A 13,204-nucleotide genomic window follows, 5' to 3' on the forward strand; every position below is an offset into this window, starting at 1 on the left:
TCATCAAGACAGTATGGTACTGGCACAAAAACAGACACACAGACCAATGGAATAGAACCCAGAATTGGACCCACAAATGTGTGGCCAACTGATCTTTGAAAAAACAGGAAAGAGTATCTAATGGAAAAAAAGACAGTCTCTTTAGCAAACAGTACTGAGAGAACTGGACGGCAACATGCAGAAGAATGAACGTGGATCACTTTCTTACACCATACATTAAAATAAACTCAAAATGTATGAAAGACCTAAACATGAGACAGGAAACCATCAAAACCTTAGAGGAGAAAACAGGCAACAACCTTTTTGACCTCAGCCGCAACAACTTCTTACTCAACACATCTCCGAAGGCAAGGGAAATAAAAGCAAAAATGAACTACTGGAACCTCATCAAGATAAAAAGCTTCTGCAATGCAAAGGAAACAATCAACAAAACTAAGAGACAACCGACAGAATGGGAGAAGATATTTGCAAATGACATATCGGATAAAGGGTTAGTATCCAAAATCTATAAAGAACTTACAAACTCAACACCCGAAAAACAATCCAGTGAAGAAATGGACAGAAGACATGAATAGACACTTTTCCAAAGAAGACATCCAAATGGCTGACACATGAAAAGATGCTCAACATTGTTCATCATCAGGAAATACAAATCAAAACTACATTGGGATAACACATAATACTGATCAGAGTGGCTAAAATTAACAACTCGGGATACAACAGATGTTGGCAAGGATGTGGAAAAATGGGAATCCAATTGCACTGTTGGAGGGAAGGCAAACTGGTGCAGCCACGCTGGAAAACAGTGTAGAGGTTCCTCAATTAAAAATAGAATTATCCTACAACCCAGCAATGGCACTACTAGGAATTTATTCAAAGGGTGCACAAGTGCTGATTCATAGGGGTACATGAACCCCTATGTTTATAGCAATGGTTTCCATAATAGCCAAATAATGGAAAGAGTCCAAATGTCCATCAACTTACAGATAAAGAAGATATGGTTTATACATACAATGGTATACTTACTACTTGACAATGAGAAAGAATGAAATCTTGACATTTGCAACATGAATAGAACTGGAGGGTATTATGCTAAGTGAAATAAGTCAGACAAGGACAGATATATGTTTTCACTCACATATGGAACTTGAGAAACTTAGGAGACCATAGGGGAAGGGAAGGGAAAAAAATAGTTTCAAAGAAAGAGGGAGGCAAACCATAAGAGACTCTTAAATACAGAGAACAAACTGAGAGTTTATGGGAGGGGCAGGGAAGAGGGGGAAATGGGTGATGGGCATTGAGGAGGGCACTTGTTGGGATGGGCAGTGGGTATTGTATGTAAGCGATGAATCATGGGAATATACTGCCAAAGCCAAGAGCACACTGCATACGTTGTATGTTAGCTAACTTGACAATAAATTATATTTAATAAAAACAAACAAACAAAAAAGACTAACTCTACTATAGCACAACTTATCATTAAGCAACAGTAATCAAGACCATGTGATATGGGCACTGGAATAGACAAATGAACCACAGGATCAAATACAAGTCCAGAAACAGAAGCCTGCAAATGTGAACATTTGGTGTATCACCAAGACAGGACTGTAAAGTAGTAACAAAGGGTTGATTCTTTCAATAAATGAAACTGCATCAATAGATATTCATATAAAATGTATGATCCCTACTTCACACCTTGAACAACTTACCAATTCCAAGTACGTACTAAGTCTTTATGTAAAAGTTGAAACAATAAGCTTCTAGAACATTACATAAGAAAATATTTTCATGTTCTGAAGATAGGGAACAATCTCTTAAACAGATTTAAAAAAAAAAAAAAAACAAAAACTAACCACAAAAGAAAAGATAGAAAACTGAACTAGATTATTTTAACAGAAGACCCCATGAAGGGAGAGTTAAGAGAATGAGAGGCTGAAGACTATTGGAGATAACACTGAAATACATATAACTGACATTGTGCTCATATACAAAATATATAAGACCTCCCACAAGTCAATAACAAAAATACAAGGAAGCCAATAAAAAAAGGGGAACAAAAGAAATGAACCAGTATTTCAAAAAAGAAATTGCCAATGACTACAAGAATGGAGTAGATTATTACTAGGCAATTCAGTAAGAAATTGGAAACTCTGGAAAAAACAAAATGTAAAAAATGCTCATCATCTAGTAATCATAAAAATGCAAATTAAAACCATGATGAGACACTATGCACACCTATCATAATGGCTATTATTTAAAGACTAATAATACCAAATATTGGAAAGGATAAAAAGCAACATGAATTCTCCTACATTGCTAGTGAGAGTGTAAATTAACATAACCACTTTGGAAACTGTTTATCGGTATCTACTAAATTTGAAGGCACCTAGAAATTGCACTCCACATTACATACTAACAGAACTGCACATACATGTGCACTAAAATAATAAATAAGATTACTCATGGCAGCCTTCTTTGTAATAGCCCAAAATTTGAATTAATTCAAATATCCATCATAAAATGTTAAAATACATTGCGGTAAATCCATACAATGGAATGCCAAAGAGCAATAAAAATGAACAAACTACAAGTATATGATTAGCAAGATTAGCAAAAAACAGACATAAAAAACACACCCTGTATAATTCCATTTATATAAAATATTTAAAACAGGCAAAATTTACCAATGGTATTAAAAAGTCACAAGAGTGGTCATCTTTGAAAAAGAAGGAGAATTTAGTGACTGGGATGGAGAATGAGGAGGCTTCTTACACAGTGGTAATGTTCTATTTCTAGATCTGGGTGGTGGTTAAAATGGGCCTGTTCACCTTGTAATAATTCATTGAGTTTCACAATAATATATGTACTTTTCTGTAAGTAAATTATACCTCCAAATTTAGAAAATTAAAAATTAAAAAAAAAAAAAAGATGAAGCTTCAGCAGGTTCCACTGTCAGGTGACAGGTTCCATTCTAGAATTATAGGAGAAGAGCCAGAAGATCATTTATTAAGCTACAGAGGATCTTGAAGCTACATTCTTAAAAGTGTGTGCATTCCACTCCTGTTTAGACAGTATGAAAATCAGACAATGGCATAGATTTCTTGCTGTGTAAACCACTGCAATTAACTAAGAAAAGCACCAATCTGTTAATATGAGAAAATACTTTTTTTTTTTTTGAAGTGCAATAGTTAAGGTATTTTAGACTGGCACAATTTAAATCTTGGTAATGCCTGGAAAAATCTAAGACTTTATGTAAAAAAAGAAATATCCCATATTCTGATCACACATCAAATGCCATATCATCACGCACTAACTGTGAAGATCTTGTCTGTTTCAACAGAAGATACACATAATATCTTCACCTCTCTGGGGTGCTTCGCAAAGAAATCAGCACCAAGAGCACAAGAAGAATGTACTTTTCATATGGCCAGATGTTTACTCAAATTTTTGAAATGGGCAAATTTCACTGCAAAAAGAGTAACTAAGTTGATCTCTTTGAAAACAGAGTATATCCGTCTCTTAGCATATGCAGGCAATAAATTCAAATTCTAAAATAAACTCAACATATCTGTGTAAGGATCTATAAACATAGTAAAAACTGCAGAAAAAAAATATCTGCTAACATACTTTCCGTTTGAATAAAACATGTTACGGAAAAAAATTCTGCTACCATTCCTGGTCTTGAAAAAACAAAAGGTGCTATGGGATATGAATAAATACACATTGCTCCTTAAGTTGATAAGTTTCCAAGTTTAAGGACAATTTCTATTGATGTTTTTTTCTCCTAAAACAAACAACTGATGATGCAAAGAAACAGACACTGTATGTACTTCATTTTTCACTTCAATTCCACCAACAACAGTGGGTTGGTTAAAAGAAACCCCTGAATGACGACCCTCAACAATCTGAGTTTGAGAAAATAAAACTCGAGAATTAGGAGTCTTTCCAGCAACTGATTACACACCTAAGTGAAATGAAAATACTTAATGAGGAGTGCTACAGAGTCCCTATCAAAAAATTCCGTATTTCTAAAACATCATTTAAGAAAAGCCATATAATCACTGGGTCAGTGAAATTTAAAATATCTTCTGAATATTCATAAGGAAACTAAAAATTAGACAAATAATAATTCAATCTCTAATATATTACCATTGTAAATATTTTAATCTTAAACACCCCAAATTCATGAACATTTTATAAGAAGTACAAGAACATAATTTAGATAAAATGGCATGTATCATCCAAAAAGTTAAGATCTACTAAACTTCAGCGCGATTACAACCAGGCCCACCACTCTAACATCTGTGTATGAAATTTGTTTTATAAACAAACAGTTCTCACCACTTCTTGCTTTTGGGTTTCATTAAGTTTTTCAGCTAATTCTTCCAAAGCCCTTTTTGTTTCAGCATCCGACCTAGGCAAAAAAAAAAAAATATTTTAAGTTGGCTGTTTGAAAAAATATACACAAACAGTGAAATATACAACATGTTATTACATAATATTCTACTGCAGTGGTTCCTAAATCTTAGCAAACATATGAAATACCTGGAGGACTTATTAAGACAGACTGCTGAATCAGTAGATCTGCAATGGGATCCAAGAATGTGCATTTCTACAAATTCCAAGTTGATGCTGATGGTGCTGATTTGGGAATTACACTTTGAGAACAAGCGCTACACTGGACCATTACCTTCAATAAACAAGTAGGTTGCAATATGTCTCATTTTAAATTAAGAAGAAAGGAAATGGGGGGAGGACTAAATGTGATCTCAAATCCTCTCTAGCAATCCGTAACCAAATTACATCAGTGTGTGCTGTACAAAGTCCGTCCTCATCAACTTACCTCCCTATTACCTTTTTTCCTAACAGATTAATAACATACATGATAAATAATGAAACAGCACTGAAAGAATTACAAATAAAACCAAAGCCCGTCCTCTCTCACACCTCCTTAACTCTGGTTCCACTCACCACTGGCACCCATGCTCAACCACTTCCATGCTTCATTCTTTTGCTTGTTAACTCCGCCATTTTTATCTCTAGACACTTTCAATTAACTCTCTGTTTTGAAATATTTAGTTCACTGATACCCCTCTCCAATTTCAGATACATTCATTACTATTTTTGGTTTTTCTACTGGTTACTTATGTAAATTACATAATATATTTATACCTCTTATGAACTATTCAATCATAAAGAATTGATGCTTTTGGTTATGTCCTATCATGTTTCCATTTTCATCAGCTTCATACCTACATTGTTAACAGTCTTGTGCTTTTGGTTTTTTCTAGAGTTTCTTATTATCTTTTGGCCTTATATGGCCCTTATGTATCACATTATTAATATATTTCTCTGACTTCTTACAGAATCACCTATTAAGAATCGACTCCATTCTTGTGGATTACATTCTTCTCAAAGGACACCTACTTCCTACTCTAATTTAGAGTGAATATTTCCTGGATTTGCTACATGGTTACCATTCTGGGGACTGCTTTCACCAAATCTCTGGGTTAGTTTTATTATTTCTCATCACCTGTATCTTACTTTTTCTTGGTTACCATTTTACTTTACTTATGTGTTCTTAGGTAATTTACTCAGAAGAAGTTATCCTAAAGGTAAATATTCTAAGTCTTTAAATCTCTGAAAACTTACTTGCACCTCTTTCTTGGCTTTGTGGTTCTTTGTACCACTGGACTTCCCACATCTCACTAGCTGTTCCTTCTCAAGCCACCTCTTTTGTGTATATGAGACTTCTAATACTGGAACTTTTTGGCACTAAGCCCTGTCCTTGATACTTTCCATAAAGCTGCTAGATATTACCCATTTTCAAATACCACTCCTGTATGCTCACCACTCTTAAATTTGTATCTCTAACAGAGACTTTTCCTTTAAGCTCCAGAGTAAACATCTAGCTGCATATATTACATCTGGATGTCTCACAAATATCTCACACCTAACATATCCAAGGCCAAACTCTTAACCTCTAGACCTGGCATATCCCTACCAGTCTTCTGTATCTCAGGAAGTGGAATTACCATCTACCCAGCTACTCAAATCAGACATCTGGGAGTCACCCTTGGTTTATTCTCTTTACCCCCCATATCCAATCTACTGCCATATCCTGTTTCTTCAGTCTCCAAAAATCTGTCTTAAACATATCTATGTCCATCTCCTCCTTGCCAGAATCATGGTCAAGCAATCATCTCTCACATGCTAATGCAACAGTTTCCTAACTTGCCCTTCTCAAATAAATTTTCCACATGGCATCCAAAGTGAGTTCTGAGTTAAACTTTATTAATGCTTTCTAAAAGCTTGCTTTCCAGTACATTCATTATTCATATACCTTTTGCAATAAATATCAAAAAAAATGAAAAATTAGTCATTAAATATCAATCTTTCTGAATCACAGAGAAACCTACATTTAACCTAGCTACCTCTTACCCAGTATTTTTATAAACGTAAATTAAGGATTTGTGGTACAAGTAAAGCAGAATTGGATCCGGATATCTTCCTCATCTATTCACAAGAAAGTTAAGTCACCAATTTCACAAGAAACTTGACTTCTAGTTTGGCTTAAATAAAGTTTCTCTGCCTCACACATGCCTCTGGATCACACAAACTATTACCAGATGGTACCAGCTCATGGATCAGAAGATCCCCAGTCTACCACTGCACATCCAAATGACCACTGAAACCAATTAACGAAATCAAACCTGCAATTTCTCCTGGGTCTTCCAACAGGACAAATTCCTGAAATTCATGTTACTAGTGCTTAATTTGTACCCTTTCTTCAAATGTGTAAAAGCTACACAATAAAGCAATCCAAGAACAGACTATACTAGAATGTTGACACCATTTTGCTTATTTTATCAACTTGTCAAAAATAAATACCTAGTTTTAAGTTAACTAACAAATACTGGTTTAAAAGAATGACAATACAACTCCATAACACAGCTCAAAATTCAGGAACTTAATTTCTTTATTTATACCTGCTATATATGAAAATGATTTGAACCACAGGGTGCTGTAAGTGGTAAAGAGCAGACACTCTGGGGCCGTAATGCCTATACCTGAATCCTGACTCTGCCACATACCCCCATTTGAACGCCAACAAGCTGAGTTACTTCATCTCTCGACCCTTTTCCACATCCAAAAAATGGAAAAAATAATGATGATTACCTCATTAGGGTTGTTATAAGAATTAAATCTAAATCTGGCAAGAAGTAAGTGTTCCATAATATTAACTACTAATAGTAGTAAGAGTAAGGTCTTTAATTCTTATTACTAAATTTCCTATGTTCCTCATTTAAAAGCAGGTAAGTTACACAGAGTACAGCTGATAATCACATATTTAACATTTATAGCTTTGACCCTTTTTGAGACAGCAACAAAAAACTGGTGTATGGAATGATTTTGTTAGATGGAATGGGAGTTAGCAAGTGAACTTGGTAAACAAACTTCAATTCAGCTTTGTTGTTCCCCCATCACTGCTCTAGAGAAGAACTCTAGAGAGTCACTCTAGAGACTGACTCTAGAGAAGGATAAAGCCTTTGGTTTCCTGTAAAAATATGGCCTCCAAATGAAAGCCAACTGTCGCTGCTAATGAAAATGAAAAGACAGTGAGGAAATTTTAAATAAGGTGATATTTGCTGGGCACTACATAAAACTGACAAAACTGCAGAGCTGGCAAATATAAACTGCTCACTTTTGAAGATTTCAACTGAAAGCTAAAATACTGGATTCTACAATGGCTCATGTTGACAAATTCCAAACTATGCTTTTTTTTTTTTTTTTTAAGCTTCACTGTTGGTGATCTGGTCTCCATCTCTGTTTCTCTCTCTGTCTCTCTCCAACTATTTGCAAATCAACCTCTTTGCTAAGGTCTCACAATGTATCTCTCCATAATGGCAGTACTCCAGTGAAGTAAGTTAACATGTTTTTAAAAATATGAATTTAATTTGTCTAACACTGAGTCACAATACATTCTAAATTCAAAGGATTTTAAACTGTTCTATTAATAAATTTTAAAATACTGGTATAAAAACAGCACTGTTTTTGAATTCATGTAAACATATCAATTACAGAACTTATTATGTTCTTCTAATAACTTATGCCTCCAACAAAAACCATATTCTGCTTTTACCGGCTTCTTCTGGCAAATTCCCGATTGAAATCATCTCCAAGCCGAACTTGTTCACTGCTGAGGTCTCGGAGGGACTGATGAAAAGCATGAAACTAGTAAAAGCAAAACACAGTTATCCATTTAGGATTCTGTTTAATTCTTCCATGAAGAGGAAGAGCTTACTTTTTGCTGTAATGCCCAAATTTCATGTTAATAAAACATAACAAAATAAATGTCTATTCTAAAACATTTTTCCAAAGAAAAGCAACTTTTAAAAAGTTATAACATTAACCATCACATCCTCTATAGTACACTAATTCCAGTCCTTTTAGATACCCCCTGCCCCCTCAAAAAAGAGGTCAGTAAACTTTTCCTGTAAAGGGTACAATAGTAAATATTTCAGGCTTTCAGGATATATTAACTCTGTCAAAATTAGTCAACACTGTCATTTTAGCACAGAAGTAGCCATAAACAAAGTCCATTAAGAACGGAACATATATAAATTGTGTCCATAAACACAAAGTCCATTAAGAATGGAACATATATAAATTGTGATATGTTCTCCCAGTGGAGTATAACACAGCAATAAAAATGAAATGATCAAACCTAAGTACACATTAGTAAGGCTATAATGTCAAAAACATAACATCAATTGAAAAAAAAGCAGAAGAAGATATACAGTATTATTCTATTTATATAAAGTTTACACACAGGGAATACTAAACAAGATGTATGTATTATAATTTTTTTTTTTTTTTTTTTTTTTTTTTTTTTAAGCAAGAGAATGGTTACTATAAAAGTCAGGATAGTTGATAGCCCTGGGGAAAGGGGAAGTGTAAAAGAGGCTTTAGGGGTATAATGATGCTTGGATTCTTGGCCTGTATGGTGGTTACATAGATTTTCATTTACATTATTGTACTTTTAATTGTAAATATGTATACCATATATGTATCTGTATACTATAATTTACAATAAAAAAATATTTAAGTTATAGAGATTTGCAGAAACAACAAATCAATCCATTTCAACAAATGTACATTGAGCAACTAATCAGTGCCAGCAACTGTGGTAGGAAACAAGGGGTTCAGAATTTAACATGGGATATAGACATGCAAACAAATGACAAATGATGTGCAGAGCATTATGGAAAACACACTGTCTGGGCACCTGAGTGGCTCAGTTGGTTAAGCATCCAACTCTTGATTTCAACTCAGGTCAAGATCTCACAGTATGTGAGTTTGAGCCTTGCATCAGGCTCTGCACCATCGGTGCTTGGGATTCTCTCTCTCCCCTGTCTCTCTCTCTGCCCCTACCCCACTTGCTCTCTCAAAATAAACAAACTTAATTTTTTTAATAAATAAGAAAGTACACTATCACATGGAGCTAAAGGTCATCTTAAGAGACTTAAAATAAGGAAGAACAATTAAAAAGGAGTGGAGGTAATACAGTGGATGAAGAGCAGACCATTCACTTAGGTTTTGCAATGATTTTCCAGTTTTGCAAACCAGAATCCAAGGACTCATCCTTGACCCCTCCTTTACAATCATTCTCCCCCTCCCCAAATGGTCATCTGATCGTCAAGACCTTTCATTTTACCCAAATAGCTTTTAAGTCTACCCTACTTTCTCTCCAACTCCATTTATCCTAATCCAAGTAACCACCATCTCACACCCACAACACAGCAATATCCTCTTAACTGGATTGCCCACACTGATTTCATTTTCTACACTAGAGGTGGAATGATCTTTTCAAAATAATTGTTATCCTCTTACAAAGACTATGCATAGTCTTGGTCCTTCATACTTCTTCAGCCACATGGCCTTTAAGTTGCCCTAGGTGTTAGCTTCCTTCCTATCAAGGTATCTGTTCTACCCAAAATGATTCACTCAACTTTCAGATTTCAGCTCAGCCTTTCTTCAAGAAGCCTTCCCTGTCTGGAGCAAGTCCCTCTACCACACACTCCCATGACCCTATGCTTACTGTTCAGCATGCATCTCAGTTCACAATTATGGATCCATCTGTGTACTTATTTAATATCTAGCCCCTCCCCTTAGATTACAAACTCCACAAAAACACAAGGTCTTTGTTTATCTCTATTCCCAAGCACAAGCACCGTCCCAGAACAATGGCACTAAATAAACAGAATGGAAAAGTAAATGAACAACATTAGGATATTGTTCTCTGCTCTAGGCTTAATCATACAATACACGCTAGTAAATTGCACCTACCAAAAAAAAACCAAAACCCACACAGTAAAGGAAAAGTTTCTACAAGGGGACATCTCATGCACTTGGTTCTGTTATCTCTGTCTTAATCTGTAACAAGCAAAAGCTACAGGTGAGTATCCTGACAAGCTCTGAGGCTGCAATCCTGAAACCACCAAGACAAAAACCTCAAAGTCAGGAACATCCTCTAGCTTTTGTCTAATTAATTTAGCTACACAAAGCAACAAGAAACATTTTTTCAGCTCTTGTATGGAAGCTTAAAGAAGCAGAAAAAGATATATGCCCTTAGAATGAATACTTCCAAAATCTTTACTGAATACATGAAATACATGGAAAGAGTATGAAATTTCTTGCTTCTAATTAAGTAACTCTACCAATGATTCAACAATCAGAAAAATACCAATGAAAAAAATCAATAGGTTAACCACACAAGGACTAACTTGTTTACACTAAACCAAAATTAGCAAAATAGAAAGTAGCTGACTTAGCAGGGCTTACCGAAGAATGAGCCACCTGAACAAGGAAATAAAACATTGTTCAAAACTAAACTCATTTTTAAATATTCTACAAAACATAATCCTCCAGAACAAAGTACAAAATAAATGATAATTAGTACACTGAAAATAAAATAGTTTACTTGGTTTAAAAAGAAAAAAAAAAAAAAAGATAAAAGCAGATTACAGACTAGTACAAAGTACCTGGCCCATGTCGTCAGTCTCCCGAACAAATCGGACACCAGTTCTGGACCTAATTCGTTTACTCCCCTGATGATCCCCATAGTCCTTGAGAGGTGAGGTAGGTGGAAAACGGTAGCTCTCTTTAGAGATGAAACAAAACGGAGAGAATAAAAACATGCAGGAGAAGAAACGTGTAAAATCTTGCTCAGAAAATATACATCAGTCATGGATATACACACGCCCTAACCCAGACTATTTCCCAAGTATCTTGCTAAGGCCACAAAGTGGCACTCATCTTGTTCTTAAAGCAGATAAAATGAGCAACAGAAATAACACAGAAATAGAAAATATCAAAAGTTCTAATTTGCTATACTTTTCAAAGAAGCAATATATTCTTTTAAAAATAATAAATTGGAAAATAAAAATAACTTCTCTCTCTAAAATATAACTTAATACCAATAAAACAGAATTTTTCCAACAAAGTAATCTAAAATCTGAACATAGTTTAAAAATCAATAAAAACTACATGAAAAAGATTAGCTGGTTGTGTCCAATTTTTAATCCTTATTATCATGATCAATAGCATTATTAACAATGCAACTTGCTAATATTCACTTCTATCTAAATCACCTCTCTTCACTGCATACTTTTCTATTCATATGTGATCTCAGTGCTGTAGGAAAGTATTAAGTAGGATTAACTACAGGCAAACCAAGTGTTATCAGCTTTAATCTAGCCATTGAAATCTAGCTGCACACCAAAGATAAAATTCACCTGTTTTTAACAAGTGTCATAGGATATTTCTTAATCAGACTTTGAAAAACTGTGAAGCTGGGACAAGACTTCTAATCGAAAAAGTATAACACACAGTAAATCCTATTTGTGTGTTGCTTTTGATTAGAAGCAGACAATTAAATCCAAGTTTTGTCAGGTAAAACCCTCTGTGGTCTACCGAGTCTGAGAACAAAAGTAATAGAGTAACAAAGTCTCACTGAACACACTTCAAATTAGGCACCATAAAATAACTGACAACTGCATCTTCTAAACATCATTTGTATGATTTTATGTATGGGTTCTATTTCTCCAAAGATTAAATGCATTCAATATGTACTTCAGGAATATCTGTAAAACAAAACAAAACAAAACAAAACAAAAGGGGGGAGGGGAAGGTTTCAAAACATCTCTGAAGAGTTTACCTGTCACAGTGCCACCATCGAGGTCACTTGCACTCAGACTTGTAACAGAAATACTTCTCCCTCCTGAGTTTCTCAATAAACGCTGACTCCGCAATTGGCCTATTGATTGTTCCAAGCTTTCTTTTAACTAAATTAAAGAATATAGTGAAGGAAAATTTATTCTCTTTAAACAACTCCAAATACAAACAGACAAGAGATTTTTAAAGCTGTTTCAGAAAAATCTGACTTTCCAAAGAGACTTTATATCCGAAAAAAATTTGAAGTAAGTTATGTTAGGAAATAGAAACATAGTAAACATAAATATTCTAGAGCCAATTCTAACATCTGGTTTTAAATAACATCTGTTGCTACCTATTCCATCTTTCTATTAGCAGAATGTGAAAGAGATGTCTCCAGATAAAATGTTTAATGTATGTGCCACCCATGCTTAGAAACATAAGAAGGCCAATGTGTCTGAAAGGAAAGTCTTCCTCTCTTGTAAACATTCCTTTAGAAGCCCCAGATCTGTAACAAACAGGAAACTGACCAGCTCTTAGAGTGACTGCTTCTATTAAAATCATGTGCACTGTCCAATTGTGTATCAGAACATTTTTTAAATTCTTGATTCAAAGACTTCAAATCCCAGAAAACTATGTGGTCAGATGTCAAATTGTTAATACATACTAGGGATTACAGTTGTCCAAATGCTCTCTTCAGATTATTAGGGAGTCAGCCAACAGGGGTTATAAGAAAACATCTTTTTGACCTAAAAGGCTGTATTAAATAAAAAGACACCAAATACAAAGAATAATGTCCAGAGCTGTACCCAGCTACAGACCTGAAAAGAGGTTTCAAATGAAACCCAAGGGAACAGAGATTAAAGCTGAAGAAAATCCACATACCCTGAATTGCTAGGAATTCAGAACCTGAAAGTCTAGGCATCCTATCCAAGGATAAATAAAACATAATATTAATAATGAACTGATCCATAGAACAAGTCACCCA

At 34.7% G+C, this 13,204-nt stretch overlaps 1 protein-coding gene across 11 annotated transcripts in view; it reads right to left on the reverse strand.

Moving 5' to 3' along the window:
- CEP128 (centrosomal protein 128) overlaps window positions 1-13,204 on the reverse strand; it is a 376,215-nt gene that overhangs the window by 332,818 nt on the left and 30,193 nt on the right. For all 11 annotated transcript variants that reach the window (XR_008299569.1, XR_008299568.1, XR_008299570.1 and 8 more), the window contains 4 exons: window positions 12,221-12,347; window positions 11,046-11,164; window positions 8,144-8,235; window positions 4,342-4,414 (listed from right to left, as the gene is read on the reverse strand). Coding sequence is in view for 8 of the 11 variants with exons in the window: in XM_027066336.2 (XP_026922137.2) it covers window positions 4,342-4,414; window positions 8,144-8,235; window positions 11,046-11,164; window positions 12,221-12,347 (411 nt within the window). In the remaining 3 variants the exon portion in view is untranslated. The remainder of the gene's footprint in view (window positions 1-4,341; window positions 4,415-8,143; window positions 8,236-11,045; window positions 11,165-12,220; window positions 12,348-13,204) is intronic.

Source organism: Acinonyx jubatus, chromosome B3 (genome assembly GCF_027475565.1).
Source record: "Acinonyx jubatus isolate Ajub_Pintada_27869175 chromosome B3, VMU_Ajub_asm_v1.0, whole genome shotgun sequence".
Lineage (NCBI taxonomy): Eukaryota > Metazoa > Chordata > Mammalia > Carnivora > Felidae > Acinonyx > Acinonyx jubatus.